Genomic DNA, 16539 nt, shown 5'->3' on the forward strand with positions numbered 1-16539 from the left:
CTGTCATACACTAATATTTTATTATTTATTGCTTAACTGTGCAGCAATGCTCAATAAATCATTATGAGCCTGTTGTTTAAAATCATAAATAGGCTACGTGGAAGCGGATGTGTAAATGAAACAGGAAAGACAATTTTTCAAATGGATAACAAATACGTAATTGCTTGGTGATAAATATGGACAGTGAACGTGACCCTAATGGTTGTGAAACATGCTGGAAGAGGCCAATTTTCAACAGCTACCTGCTGATTAAATCTGTGATGTTTGTTTACAACCTCATTCCTACTGGTTCTCATCAAATGTCTCATATCTTCAGGAGGCAAAGCAGCTGCCTGTTTTAGCAGAGCGCTGTATATTTAGACAGTATTTGAGTGCTATCTGTCTCACAAATCCAGAGCACACTCACTGTCTCCCTGTTTCGATAGCTGGGAGCTGCTCCAAGATTTCTATCTGAGATCTGTACTCGATGTGATTACCAAAGCTTTGCTCACTGGTGTGTATCATACTGTACTCTGATTTATCCGTGCTTACAAATTTGGATTTTCTCTTTAACCTGGTAACTTGACAGCAGTATCTCAACACCCACAAAGACAAAAGACATCACATTTGTTAAGGCTGAGTAAGGATGAAAGCAACACTGCTTCTGGATAAATGTCTCTCAGACAGTTTCTCCTCAGCTGGAGTTAAATGGCGAGCTGCATTATTTACTGCACTTTTCACGGCTGCTGCCTTTGTTGTCAGTGAAGCTCTTCGGTTGCATCCTGTGTCAGAACAGTGGTAATGATTTTCCCAAAAATAGGGACAGACAGCACATAAACCCAGTCTATTGCAAGGACACTGACATCAAAACCAGGTATCACAGAGACATTTAGTAAAACAGCTAAAGCTGCATGTTGAGAATGACGTGGTGGTTCACAAGTCCTGTATGTTACTCCAGTTTCTTATGGTGGATGAAAATACACACAGAGCAGTAATCTCCTATTAATAGACAGTATTTAGCCATAGTCCAAAGTGTTTCATCAATAGCTGAAAAATCTGTAAAAAAAAAAAAAAAAAACTATAATAATCTCTGTACTGTCAACAATCAAATCTAATTTTAAGTTGTTGTGATGCCCCTCATAGACAGTAGTATCCAGAAAAAAACATTCAGACAGCTCACTAAAAACAATAAGAATTTTAAAAAACAATTTAAAAAATCAATATATAAAGATCTGCGTGAACCTGCAAGTTCATCATTGTCCATCGGATGGCAGGCTTCCTCTTTAGTGATGATTTCCATCTGCAGTCAATTCAAGCAGCCTTTTGACATGTTGTCATGTCAAATAAACACTTTAGACCTTGTCCGATTATGAAACCATGCAGATACAGACTCTAATGATGATGCTACAACCCCAAGAAGTAACCTGTTCTGTTTAATTTGACAAAGTATCAGTGAACCTTTGCTCGCTTGAAATCCTCAGGGATGGAGACGATGCAAAGTGATGAAATACTTAGCTGATGAAACTACCAGTGACTCTTGCTGCAAAACATATACTTATTATTATTATTATCATCTAGCCACAGCAAGGACTACAGCATGTATACCAAACAGCAGATAGGGGAACTTGGAAGAACCCTAGGACATTAACTGCAGGCTTGCCTTGCTGTTGCTGCCGAGCAGCTCCATTGGAGCAACAGGGGATTAAGGATTCCAATTTGCAACCTTTTGGTCACAAGACTGCTGCTTGAAATTTCTGCCAACCATCACTCTTTCACTTTTTGTGCACAGTTTTTTCTCTGTGAGTTTACCGCACTCACCCTCCTCCTATAAACCAGAATTTTTAGGAGGAGGAAATGTTTTGCCTTATCTGATTGGACTTAGTTTCATTCAGACATAGGAACTGGTTGGTAGGAATTTTAAACCTATGATTTGTCAATAATATATTTTGAGATTCCTGTTTGATGTTTTATATATGAACTATCTTAAAAGAGGAAATAGGATTGTTATGCATTTTCAGCTATGATCTTTTATTACTAAAGTATGCTGTAATTCAGTTGAAGTTGTAATAATAATGACTTAATGCCATGTAAAGGATGTAAAAAGGGAATAAAAGTAAAATATGTGTGTGAAATTATAAAACATTGACAGCTGTGTCATGTGAAAATAAAATGAACCTAATGCATTTTGGGGAAAAACATCTCTGGAATACAAAAGGACACTTAAATAATACATCACATGGAAATGTTTTAATAACAAGTAAGACAATACGGCAATATTGCCTGGAATTAGGTTTGGTGTTGCAGTAACTCAATAGCCTATTTCATTTCATCTGCAAAGGTCTACTAAAGGTGCTGTCTGAGGAAATGAGGGTGGATAGAGGGCCAGACTGGTCCAAATTCACAGCACTGGAAGAGGACTTGTGACAGTTATTGCGAAATCATAGTTGGTGGAGATGAAATAGACATAAGTAACGTTATCAGTTGCCCCGAGTGTCAAAGCTGAGAAAAACATTTGTTTAAAAGTAATGGATGAAAAAAGAGAAGGATCACTGAGTAATTCTCTCTCTGACAGATAAGATGCATTGAAACGTTGTCCTGCCGGCGCTCTGATGAAATACCCTCATCTATTTGGTCCAGTAGAGATGGTAGATAAGGTCGACGGCTGCAGCTATTTTCTCCTCTAAAAATAAAATCAATATGTCTTCACACTGTGAGATACAGGACTGAGACACGGACACATACATCGACTAACCCTAACCCAAGAAAAACACAAGCGCCTCACCTGCAGAGGGGACACAAAGTCTCTTTGTTTTCCTTTCTCTTTTTACCCACTTCCTCATTTCTGTTCAGTCTCTAAGCAGATGTAGATTGCTTATGACAGTTAGCATTGGGCCGGTGCCATTTCATTAGTGTGATGTATTGCTGGTGACAGGTGTGAGGAGGCAGATGGGCTGGGGCTTTGAACGTCATCGCTGAAACACTGTGCCATCCAGGAGAATCCTCCCAGCTGAGAACGGACACATCTTATCTCTCAGCAGCACCTTCGTCAAGTGGTGTTACCCCTGTTGAACGGGATCACAGCCGAGATTATCTTACACCCGGAGCGCAGAAAATCTGTGTTAGTTCAAAAACAGAGACAAAGGTGAAACAGGCTACTAACCTGGAGAATAAAAAGATTAGTAGGCAACTGAATGAGATTTATCCATGTTGAACAGGCATCAACAAGCAAGAGACGCCGATCGATCATTACTGGATCAAATTTCAGCTTCACTATTAAGTTAGACTAATAACAATGTGTTGTTTTGTGATGCTGAGTCATGGTGATATCTCCATCATCATCCTCCACTCGCCATCATTCCACTGACTCCTCAAACTGAGCACGAGCAAACATCCAATGAACAAACAAATGATTTGTGGAAACACCACGGAAACTTGCAGCTTTTAAACAACATCAGAAAACAATTTATTTATTGGCAGCTCAGGCTGTTTAAATATTAACTACCTTCAGTTTCCAGGAGGAGTTTATTACATGTTGATTGTTGACATATCTGTAGTCTGCTCTCCATCTCCATCTCTCGTGCACTGTATGTGTGCTTAGGTCAAACAAACTCTTCATTTCTAAACACTACTTAGGCGAAAGGCCGACAAGCCACATTTATCAGCTTTATGACAAAGCTGGCAGCACTTTGATTTTCACTGTTTTAAAGAAACATGAGATACAACAACAAATCTATTTCTCTTTCTCTCTTGTGTAAAGGTCAAGTATTTCACCCTGTCATTACTAGAACAATGCTTTATTTAATTAACTTGATGTGGATCAAATAATTTCTTTTGTTGAGGAACATGACGTCGAAATTTGGTGCCAATCTCTTCCAGTAAAAGGCCCATCGCTGTAATGATCAAGAGGTCTGAAAAGGAAATGAGCTCTGAGAGAGGAGGGGGGTGTTGTGTCAAGACTCAGAGCTCGTATTGTCTGTTCCGTAATAGGGCGAAATAATTACGCTGCTCAAACCAGAGCGCCGTGACTCAGACAGAGGATGTTTCACCAGTTTGTAACCAGAGGGCAACATTTTATGGACTATCACAGCATATCGCAATAACTCCACTAACCTTTGATTAAAGTTTAATTGTTTACTTTTTGGGGTCTGATGCCATCTTTTTTCTGCGCACAAGCTATTCACACAGTGAGAGGGAGAAGGTGGAGAAAGTCAATTCAACCATTTGATATTCACTGACTGACTCAGATGTAGACATTGACTCAGTAATTAGGCAAAGTGTGGCATGTGTTCTTGCATCCTCTGTAGCTTTTGTGGCTAACTTGTGCATTAAATACAGTAGTTTTCCATGTTTCCATGCCCGAGCCATGGAATATATGAATTATGAATGTCTGAAGAATTTTTTAGTTGAAATTTAAGGGCCCCAAATCTTTTGGTGCTCTAAATTATTCATATATTCAAATGAATCTGACTTTAAGGACTTTTTTTTTCCTTTCTTCTTCTCTTTCATGAATTTAGAGAGCACCCTTCAGAGGGGTAGGTCGAAATTGGTGAGACTATTAGTAATAAAGGTTTTAGTAGAGCAGTGTTTTCTGCTCAGATGTGTGAATTTGTACACAGACCCTGTCATTTGTGTTTCTCCACTCATGAGGGATGATTTTGAGACAGTGCCGATATCACATTGCCATCTCGCTCATTGTTATTCTGGACAGGCATTCGCCTGTCAGGCTGCTGTGCTGTGTGTGTGTGTGTGTGTGTGAGTAGGTTCTCTCTGCTCCATGCCCTCAGATCTGTGCAGATCAATTTGATTGACACGCCATTGCAATGAGACAAAAAAAAAAAAAAAAAACTGTAGTAGCGCATATTTATTGGCTGATGTCTGGTCTTCAAAATCGTGGAAAATGAAATTGAACATCTCTAATAATTCTGTGCAACATCATGGAGACATAGACGAAATATATTACATTCTGCCTTCTACTGTAAGCATGAAGCAGGCAATCATACTTTCCATGCAATAGGTAGAAGAGACCCATCAAAACTTTAAATTTATTTTTTTTCTTATCTTTCTTACTGCACTGTTTTGCAAAATGGTTCAGAAATAAAACAAATTCACTACTACATCTAAAATGCGCTCAGCTTCTAATAAATTTGCAATTAATATCTTGACGCCTTCCTGTCTGTCTTTAAGTTTAAAGACATCCCTACGCGTTTACCAGAACCAGCTTCTCAGATCTCCAAGCATACACACTCACGCTTCAGCCCAAAATAGTCCTCAAAATGCAGTTCCACCCTCCTCATTGCTGCAAGTCTCCTCCTCATTAACATGCAGTGCAGAGAGTGGTGTCCTCACAAGGGCAGCACTAAGATGGCATGGAGTCAGAACAGGCTGGGATATCAGGGAATAACACGGAATAGGCGGCCACTTCTTCGCCTTCCGGGATTAGTGACAAAAGCCAGCTGAGGCCAGAGCTCTTATCTCCATCCTTCAGTCCTCTCTCATGTACACACACAAACATATACAGGCAACACAAAACTACACAAACCACTTGAGTTTGAGCAGAGACAAGTATGTTTGCTTACACAGTCTTAATTAGCTTTGTTAGACATATTCCCTCTTTAGGAAAGTAGGGAATTGTGCATGTATCAATTTCCTGTCACAGGTTTACAAAAAAAGCTCTTGCGCAGTGCAATCAGTAGAGAGCAGGTCAGGGGAAGTAATTATTAAAATAATTGAATAATTACAATGATTCTTTACTCTGTCCTTGGTTTCTCCCTCAACACAGTGAAATGCCTACAGAGTCTCATTAAAATATTTCTATTTTGGGGAGTGGTTCAGATTAAGGACATATTCACAAATGGGTATGAGCTCATCAAGTGAGTCCCAGACCACTTCACACAGCTGTCAAATTTCTGTCTGAAGCGCGCATGAATACCAGCCACATGATGTTAGTAAATGCTAGATTTGGATATGATATAAAGTCATCTTCCTCTGATCTCTGCTCTCTCTGTTCTCCGCTGCTACTATTCCCCTCTGGTGCCTGTGTCAGCGGGCAGATGGCAGAAGACAGAGGCATCTGTGGAGGAGGAGGCGCCTCTCTCCCTTCACAGAGCAGGGACAGGCATCATCTGCCAGAAAATTAACACCTTCATGAATACTATTAAGGTGCTAACGAGCTCGTACAGCAGATTCACAGTCACGCACACAATTTATTTTAGATCAAAAGAGTCTGAACCTTGTTAGTTTCCTACTCTTACAATTATCTTAGCATCAAAGAAAAGTTCTGTAAAAGACTCGTTTGCCTAAAGATATTTTCTGAACTGGAAGTACTATGTATAAAAAATATTTTAGTTATAAAAACTAAATGTGTGGATTATTCAAGGTTACAAATTGTCCTGTGTTTATTGTGTGCTTCTGTATTTGAGGTGCTGTATCCCCTCAGGGCTGCAGGAACTGTCAACTGGCTTTCACCGTTGACACATAACACAAAGAAGCAATCACTGCTGGACACCGCAGTATGTCGACATGCCCCATCTGTCGTATTCTTATTTAAACCCGAGATGCTTGGTTACACTTACTGTTCAGATTGCGACACTAGTGATGGCAATGTTGGTCTGCTTGTCCCTGCCGCAGTAGCACTTCTATATGATCAGTCTGCAGGGGGATACAAAAAGGCACCAGTTACTATCCATGTGGTGGAAAAGCTAACAGTTATTTATCAAGTGTTTTGGTTTATGACCACTTACCTGCATAACTAATCCCATCCTCATCAGATGTAGCTGTAGTTTGTATTTGCTGCTAATTAAAATGCCAGCATGCTCAAATAAGACACTGATAAACATGGCTGCTAATCATCAACATGCCAGTGTCAGCACATTCTCTGATTGGTCTGATTGGAGAGCCTCGATCAAAAACCCTTAGAATTAAGTATCTACGCACCAGTGCCAGGGTGCTGCAAGTAGCCGTCCACAGCACTTCTCCACAACATGTTTTAGAAGACACTTATGTAGAAAACAGAATGATTAAAAACTGTAAAAAGTCACATACTTTAGTTTAACTACAGTCTTAAAAAAAGCTTAATTTGATGGAGATGTACATTTAGGTGTTGTCAGCTGACATGCAGTTTAGAGGGGAGATTAAACAGAGAGAGGAAAAAGTGAAAAAGACAAAATAAAAGCTCTTAGATGAAGACGGCCATGGTGAGCAGAGTTGAAAAACGGGGAGCTGTGAAAAGCTGTTTCTTTCCTTCCGTGCCGCCTTTTTCTCATTCTCCTGCCAGTTTGGGTTTTCATTCGAGCAGTTCAGTCTGGCAGCACAATGGCAGCCGGTTATTGCTCACCGCTGGATACTGTCTACTGACGCAGTTTGCTGTGAGCAGGGAGCAAGGCCATGTCCGCCACACAAGCACTTCACCGATGAGGATGGAAACAAAGGCTTAGTTGTGTGTGTAGGATGGTGTACATGTAATTACACATATTGATTTATCAGGCAATATATCAAACTACTTATTCAACAGCATGCCTATTGATTTAGCTTTGATTTGTCTACCCTGATTATTAACTATTGAACAACAGTGAGGGGTTTTTGCTGAATGAAATTACAGGATAAAATACAAAAGTGTAGATTGTTCATATGCTCATAGAGGGAGCTGAGGAACCTAATTCTCTTCTATCTATCTACCACTTAAAAATCACTGCAATTTATTAGTTATAACCTCTTAGTCACAGACTACGTGCATGTGTGCTCCCTTCTGAATGGGAATCCATTGATAGAAAGGGTTCACATCTGACAGTGTCTACTCCAGCTGTAGTGTCCGTGTTGTGTGTCACACTGAATGACAGAGAGAGAGAGAGAGAAAGAGAGAGAGAGAGGGAGAGATGGAGGGAGCGAGCGGACAGGCTCACAGGGAAGATCTCAGGGTAACAGATCTGGTTTGCTCTGCTGAAAGACCAAACACAACGGGATGGATTTCTGCATGACGTGAACACGAGCGAGGAGCAGCTGCCTCACACATAAAAAAGGTCTGTATCTGTTCCTTTTTTTAAGCAATTTCATGCACGCCGCAGACAGCTTTCTTTAGGAAATGTTTCCAAATGGTTTTTAAAGAGCGAGACAGAGTAGGGGGTGGTGTTAATCTGATTTATGAGAGGGGATTCCTGCTGAATACAAATTGATCTGTCTTATGCAGTTGCTGGCAACTTTATTCAGCGAATTGTCGCTGCCTGAGCAGTAGTGACAGCAAGAGTGAGAAAATAAACAGTGTTAACGGAAGGACGAGAAAGACAGAAGTGTTCCAAGAGACTTGTCAACAGTTGAGTGGCAGCATCCAGTAAACAAGGTTAATGCTCAGGGGAAGATTTGTTTTCTGCATTCACTCAGCAACTTGGTAAATGAGCGGGCTTCTTATGTGGCGGTTGAGAAAAAGAGGGAAGGAGGGAGTGATGAGTGGAGCAATTGTACCTCCAGAATGAGACAAAAAGGATGAGTGCATAAAAGTGTCCTTTGAGGTTGATGTGAACAAGAACTATCAGTGTTTCACTATAATGAAGACAGCAAAGATTAGGTTAGTACCAGACGTGAAGTCAGTATCAAATGTATTGTCAGCAGCATTCAGGAGAAATTAGAAAGATGTGAGAATGAGGTGCTAAAATACACCACCACGGGGATAAACTAACACACACACACACACACACACACTCACAGACACAAATACTCAGACATCAAAGCAAAAGAGCTCATTATCCACAGTGGCCACTGACCAAAAACACCTTCTTTCTGCAGATAATGATCACAGTTTCTCACTTTTCTATTCAGGTTTGAACCCGTATTAAGATTTGTGTCACTTCAGCAACACCTTTGAGATCTCATTCCAATTGTGGCCTTTTTGAAATCCTTACTTTCATCCAGTGAATCTCTGTGAGAATTAGACAACAGTTGAACAGCGGCGCTCGACCGCTGGCGCAGCTTCGAGTGCGTTCAGGTGCGCTGTGAGATTTTCTCATTCAAATGTAAAGGCAATGAATAAAAACATTAGTTTATTGTTATGGAGACTCATTCAAATTACACCTCTTTTTCTAAATATGGAATATACTTGTCCACGCTTACTGGCATTTATTCATTGTATTTATATTGGGACACAGTATTTTGAAGGTGCATCATTTTAAAGTAAAAACTACAATAATTTAAACCGGAGAGAAATAACTTCTTCCTGCTTATCCCTGGCCTCTACTTGAGCTTGATGTGGTATTTGAACCTGATTTTGCTCATCCTGGTCTACAATCCCTCTCTATCACTGAGCTCTGAGATCCAAGGCTAGACTTTTCAGCTCTGTGGTTCCATGACGGTGGAACGAACTACCCACCTCTACACGCTCAGCTGCTTCACGCTCAACTTTCAAAAACCTGCTGAAAACAGAAATCTCTCTCTGCAGAAATCTTGCACTTAAACCCCATGAAATGAGCACTTTAGTTTTAAAGTTCGTCTCCTTGGCTTAGATATTTGCTTTGCTTTGTTCCTCGTTTGTAAGTTAACTAAATGTAAATGTAAATGTAAATGATTGGAATTCATGTGGTTGATTCTCAGGTCAGTGTTCAGTGGATCTTGCAAAGAATATAAGACTTGTAATGTTTAAAATTCAGGCTACTTTACAGCTCTATTTTCACATATGTCTGTGCATGTGAATGCATATCCCTGGGATTTCTGCTATTGGCTCAGCTTGTCTTTGTTTGTTCAGGCTTGTGGTATGAATACCAATGAGAAAATATGTGCACACATACACACAAGAAAAATATGGCCCAAATGCCATGACATTTTGTCACACATGGGTCTTGTCCATTATTCATGAAGTGAAGAGCTAATACCAGAATTGAACAGATACTCTCTCTGAAGTTTTGATATTTATAGATTATAATGGTTTTCTGCATTTTTTGTCATTTTGTCATAATTTGTGATCTGATCCTCACCTGAGTCAAGAGAATGAACAAATATAATGTGCCTAAAATAATAACTCAAAAATACATTATAGTGCTAGTGGTGGTTAGTGGTTAACCCCCCCTTGGCAGCAATAACCTCACCCAGGCCCTTCCTGTAGCTGTGGATCAGACCTGCACATCGTTCAGGAGGGATTTTACCATACTTTACAGTTGGGATGATGTTTTCGTGATGCTATGCTGTGAGCTTTTTATGCCAGATGTAGTCTTGTGTTCTTTCCAAATAGTTCAATACAGTTTTGTCATTTAGCCAATACAGCTGTGGAGTGGTAATGTGCGCTTTGGCAAACTTCATGCATGCAGTAATGTTCTTTTTAATAAGCAGCGGCTTCCTTCGTGGTGTCCTGCCATAGACGCCCTGCTTGTTCAATGTTTTACCTACTGTACACTCATGAACACGGATGTTAGCCAGTTCTAATGATGCCTTTAAATCTTTTGATGTCTCTCTGGTTGCTTCTTTACTTTATTAATGAGTGTTCGTTGTGCTCCTGGGGTCATTTTGTCTGGCTGCTCACTTCTTGGTAGAGTAGCCACAGCCCCAAAGTGTCTCCATTTGTAGATTGTTTGTCTAAATGTAAACTGCTGAATTTCTTAAGTCTTTAACATCACTTTGTAACCCTTTCCAGTTTTATGTAAATTAACAAAGCTCCTTTTGGCGAGGCATGGATCACATAAGCGTATTCTTCTTGTGCAGAGCAAACTCAAAAGTAGATTTTGTCAGTCGAAGTAGCTCTGGTCCACACTACAAACTCATTTTCTTAACTTACAAACTTGACTTCATTTAGCTTATTGGTGTCATTATTCATAATTCACATAGTTTTTTTCAGTTGCACTGTGAGGTTTTTATACTTGTTTTCAATAAAGACATGAAATACATTTCTTGTGTTATTACTTTATGCACATCATATTTGTTAATAATACTCTTGACTTAGATGAAGATCAGATCCCTTTTTATGAACGTATATTATAATAGGACACTAAGAAGAGTCCTGTTTTATAAGATAACTCTAGTAGTCAGGACACATTAGACAAAAGAAATTATGAGAAAATGCAGAAGAGGTTTAAAAGGACGTGATCAAATAAAGGAGGATTGCAATTGTGGATTGTTGAGAAACAGATTCAGAAAGTAGAGCAGACGAGTGTCTCAGGAGGAGTTTGGATGAACATACTCCACAAGCAGAGGATGAGATTATTTGAGGAGTGACTTGCAGAGACTGCGCAGTTCCAGAAGGGGTTTGATCAGGACAAAAGCGAGCTTTGGGAGGACAAAGCTTACTGTCTATAAATACAGACCGGTGGTGGACTCAAGCCAAGAATGTACAAGCAAAGGTGGAGCACTGAGAAAAGAAAGTGAGGAAATCTGCTGAAGGCAGCGTGGTTTGAAGAGTGTTCAGAAGAGCAAGTCAGTGCTATGCAGAATACATTTAAAGCTCTTGGCATAGTTCAGAGGCTAATGTTGATGTTGAAGAAGTTGAAAATGGCGTTGAGTGCAGAATGAAAAGGAACAGCGCTTATGCAAGAATCCATTGATGAGCCTTGGATGGAAATAGGAGAATTCTTCTCACTCCCTGACTGGGAATGAGAAGAAGCCACTTTTTCTATGTGGACATGTAAATCAAATATTGCAGCTGCAGCCTGTGGCTCTGCTGATGTTCAGTCTCAAGGAATAGCAGTGTATCCTGGAAACCAGTCAGGCATTGCCCCTTTGCCTCCCCAGAGGAGCTGCTACTGCCAGCTTCCATTATCCTGGAAACAGCAGTCAAACACAGGAGCTATTCATGCCTGTTCACAGCAAAATACAGGAGCAGCTGAGACTAAGCAAGACTTTTTTTCAGTAAGATGGAGAATAACAGCATGAAGAGCAAGTGGCTGCTGTACATGATCTCTTCTATCACGAAACACTTTCCCAATTAGGCCCATGGGGGTTCCGGGTATTGTAATCGCAGCTATACTTAAGGAGAATAACTACTGATATTTATTATACGTAGGCGGATGTGTGTGTGCACATGCATGTATGTCTGACCTCTTCAGCCTCATCAGGACTGCCCTCTTAAAGTAGATTAGCTTGAAAAAGAACTGAACGTACCATGTTGCCTGGATACAAAAAGCATCATTAAGCACAATTATCAGCCACTTCAGCTCACAATGACCAAGCTTCATCACCAATTTCAAAACAACGTGTCATCAACGACAGAAACGTATACACAGTCAGAAAGGATAAGGGAAAGACGACGGAAGATGAAGAAAAGATGGCAGAGAAGAAGAAGTAGAAGACAATTACACAGAGGCGTGTGCAATAAAACCTCAGGTGGTTGTACGGCGTCATTTTCGATGACATTTATGATAGTCACACGACACAACTGACATTTAGAGCTGAGAAGGTAAAATTACAGGTAACAGCAATTAAAGCACTCAAATAACAAATTTTATATACCTGAATTCCTGGTGGACAAATCAATCCCTGCATTAAATTAATGAAAGACGGTTGATGAAGTGAGGCAGAGAAAATAGAAAAGATAAATTGTTAGAAGACAGTAGATGGAGGGAAAGGCAATGCCTGGGCAGTGAAAAATCAATACTTCAACTCTGAGAAGCAGCAGGAGAGAGAGAAACCATATAAGTTAACACAAGCACCAAGCAGTTTTTCATTGTGTTGGGAAGACCAGTGGGAGTAGTTGATAAAGAAAACAGAGTTGGGGCAGGAGAGCATCCAATCACAGAAAGGCAGTACCGCCAAAGTCATCTCTCCTCATTATGCTGTGCCTGAAGGTACAGCGGGCTGTAAATTAAAGAGAGCAGAGATCTTGTCTACTGTCTACAGAGAGACAAACGGAGGGAGGGGGAAAGAAAATGAAAGGGAGCGAATAAGTTGAGACAAAAAAAAAAAAATAGTTTGAGGACAGAGGAGTGAAGGTTTAAGTTTAAAAGTGATGTTACTAAATGGAAGACTGCAAAAAGTTTGGTCTGCTGGCAAAGTTCTTGAATTTAACACACCACATACAAGAAAAACAGTGTAAAGGTCATGTCTTTAGCTAGCTGCTAATAATTCCTATGAAGCCTAAAGTTATTTTATGGCTTTATTTCATCTGCATCCCTGCCTTTTCATCTTAAAGTACAGATTCACTATTTTAAAGTCTATCTTAAAACAGTAGCTGGCGCCTTGTATGGAGAGATCGTACTTTCTGCAAATGTTCAAAATGATGGAGGCCGACATCCACCTTTGAACTCGATATGTTTGTGTTCAACTGTGTTTCTAATGCCTTTTTTTGTTTCCCTATAGCCAGTGTTTCCATATTAAGTTGCAGGACAGTAACAAAAAGAGGGAATTTTGTCCTTTTTTAAGCTAATTTGGAAGGATGAAGCCTTTTACTGTCTACAGTTAAACCTTTTAATACATTTTGCACAGATGGAGGACTGTGAATTTGGTCCCCATGGCTTACAAAAGAAAAATCTTTTGAAGGGAACTCTTAAAGGCATGTATTAGGAGGATTAATGGCTACAGTAAGAAAAGCTGTTTCACTGTTTAAGTGGGCACCCAAATACTGTTTTGAGACTTGAAACTTGTGAAACTATATATTAAACTTTTGCCTCTTCCTCTATGAAACCGTTGCCTTTTATAGGTGGAAATTGTCAAATATAAGTCCAATTATAAGAACCCACCTAGATCAAACTTTACTGCCAAATTAAAGAAAAATCAAAACCACTTCCACTGACTGTGTGTCTCTAGTTTGCATCACATTTCCTCACTGCAAAATCCTGTTCTTCACAGACACATTGGAAAGTGTTGAATTAAACCATCAGGGTCCACACATGCAGTTATTGAAATTGCAAAACAGCCTTGTTCTCATTCTTTCTGTCTCTCCTAGAATATTTGTGTGCAACAACGCTGTCACATTTGTGTCTCAGTTTTTGTGCGATGCAGCAATTTGCATTGGAACACTATTAGCAGTATTAATACACAGCGGAGGAGTGTTGGCGCTCAGCTGTCTTTATTTAAGCTGATTAGGAGGAGTTTAATTTCATCAGATAAGAATGCCTTTATTTCTGAGCAGACACAGCTCCAGGCATCAAGCCTTACAGGCACTGAGTGGGACAAGCACTCCCCCTGCTGTTCAAAACATGGCCTCAGTCAGTCCTTCAGTCCAACAAGCACCATGGCTTTTTACTTTTTACTGATAACAAGTGGAAAATATATGATGGTCACAGGCTGGCTAGGATATTTGTACATTTAGTGTTACAAGAAAAGATTTTTATTTAATGTCATCATTGTTAATTTACTTGAATGCTCCTTTTTGTTTTCCTAAAGGGCTCAAATACATTTGTTCTGAATCTGAGGCTTTTACGTTATATTGCTGGCCTTAGATCTGTGTTGAAGAAGTGTTCTCTCTTTAATCTCAGCTAAGGGTGACTGGATGCTTTCTAAGCATGTGGAGGTAAGCTGTGCCATGTTCAAGTGTCCTGGAGGGAGGAATAAAATCCCTGCCAACTCCAGCAGACAACTGAGAATTTCTACAGGTCATTTGAATTTTTGTTTTTGTCTTTTCAAGACAGAACGCCAAGCAAGATGTCAGGGATGGATGTCCCGTTGGTGGACCACAACGAGACTGCAATCTCTCCAATAGACAATGGGACCTTCCTCCGTTTCTCCCCAACCTCTGCCTCCACGTCGGCAGCCGCCTCATCACCAGGACGCCCGGGCAATGTTTATGTTTACGTGTGGCTCTTCCTTGGCCTGCTGGTATTCCTGCTGACGCTCCTCATCATATCCCTCCACAGGCTGAAGAACATCATCTCCTCTTCCTCCTCTGTCCCTGACTGCAGCAGCGAGGGAGGGAGCTCTTTCACCAACATGGAGATCTGTAGCATCTCGTCTCAGAGGTCCACCATCTCCTCACTGTCCACCTGAGGGAGATGAGAGGAAGCAGATACAGACACATATGTCCATGTGCATTTACACCAGCATGCATGCTTACATGCAAACAAACAATAGGCAAAGCATGCACACACACACACAGGGCACACAGAGGCTCAGCTCCTCCTCACTGTGACATACAAACACAAAAACACTCCGCCAGCTACAAAGGCGCTAACAACGTGAGTTTACTCTTCATGCATGCGTATCCTATTCCAGATGGTCCAGCGTGTCAGGTGGCACAGCGGAACATAGCTCACAATGTGATGAAGAGGTCTCGTGAGTGGGGGTGAGAGTGACTGAACCCTCCTGAGCCTTCTTTTAACCATTAAGCCAAATGGACCTGAAAACTGCCTTCCATCTGCAGCAAAAAGCATAATGATTGACTATTTTTATCCTTTGTCATTCCTCATACTGTACATGTCATATTTACTGTAGAACAAATAACATGGTTTGGATGTGAAGCTTTGTACAGCATGTCTTACGGTGTAATATCTCTAGTACACGTTGCAAAATTAGCATTAAAATAATATCCAGGACCTTTACTTTGTACAAAAATGTTTGACTGTCTCTTAATTGGTCAGTAAGACGTGTAGGCTGTAAAGTAACTTATTACTTTCAAATATGTTGGCTCATAATTGACCAGAAAGATGGCTGCACGATGACAGACAAGGTGCAGAGGATTTGTGAGTAAACATACAGGTTGCAGGTTATTGATGGCATCCGAGTACAGCTACAGACAGACCAAGTGAAAGGGCATAAACTACAAGATCAAATTCTGCTCCTGACAGACAGGTCCAGCGTAACAGATTACGCTCTCCTGCCTGTCAGCTCACATGGTGTCTTATTGCAGTCTCCTTAGTGAATGAAGCATGAGAGTTGTGCGTTTTAAAGCCTTAAGCTACATAAATGGTTATTGCACAGATTAAAACGTGTGTTTTTATACTGACAGATATTTCTACAAACAAGCAACAAAATACACTACACATGCAGAACTAACTTTGGTTTTTCACCAAATGCATTAACACCTAAAGCCATGCAGATATCAGCAACCACAGTGAAACATGTCAGATGTGTCAGTTACTTACTTTCTGTAAGTCTTAGCACATGGACTCACAAATCATAGTAATTAACAATTAATAATGTAGTAAACTCCAGAAACAGTCAACAAGTTATTATGTAGTTTATGGTAGCACAAAGATAATGTGATAATGGATTTGTTTTTCATGCAAATAGTAAAATTATCATTTCAGTCTGGTGAAATTAATATTAGATGCTGATTATTTTAGTTCTTCTTCCCTACTCAAACTCTAACACAGGACAATATTCTATTAAGACATAAAATAAATTGAAATTTATATTCATTCACAGCTTTAGTGACCTGTGACTTTCCCCTGCATGATTTTTTGTGCCACCTTGTGACTACAAATCTATTTTTGGTCCAGTGGCTGTAGATTATCCCTTATAATTTATCCCTCTCTTGCACACTGACAGTGCTGGCTTCTCTTTTTCGGTAATTGCCATTTTTTAGCTCAATTTGGTGACTAGGTCTGCTGCATAAAGTGTGCTAACTCAAATTTCCAGCACCTAAATGCCACAATTCAAGCACATTTTTACACCATTTTTACCTAAGAAGCTCCACAGGTCTGTGTTCCAGTTAATGGC

At 40.2% G+C, this 16539-nt stretch overlaps 1 protein-coding gene across 1 annotated transcript; it reads left to right on the forward strand.

The window, feature by feature from the left end:
• The first annotated feature begins 7887 nt into the window (after positions 1-7887).
• On the forward strand, positions 7888-15287 carry LOC113170734 (serine-rich and transmembrane domain-containing protein 1). Its single transcript, XM_026372960.1, has 2 exons — positions 7888-7994; positions 14510-15287. The coding sequence occupies exon 2, from the start codon at positions 14527-14529 to the stop codon at positions 14866-14868; it is 342 nt and encodes a 113-aa protein (XP_026228745.1). The 5' UTR covers positions 7888-7994; positions 14510-14526; the 3' UTR covers positions 14869-15287.
• Positions 15288-16539: the final 1252 nt, after the last annotated feature.

This window comes from Anabas testudineus, chromosome 14, assembly GCF_900324465.2.
Source record: "Anabas testudineus chromosome 14, fAnaTes1.2, whole genome shotgun sequence".
NCBI lineage: Eukaryota > Metazoa > Chordata > Actinopteri > Anabantiformes > Anabantidae > Anabas > Anabas testudineus.

Bases quoted from the DNA above. Each gene is read 5' to 3' on its own strand.
- LOC113170734 (XM_026372960.1), top strand. From the start codon at position 14,527: ATGTCAGGGATGGATGTCCCGTTGGTGGACCACAACGAGACTGCAATC.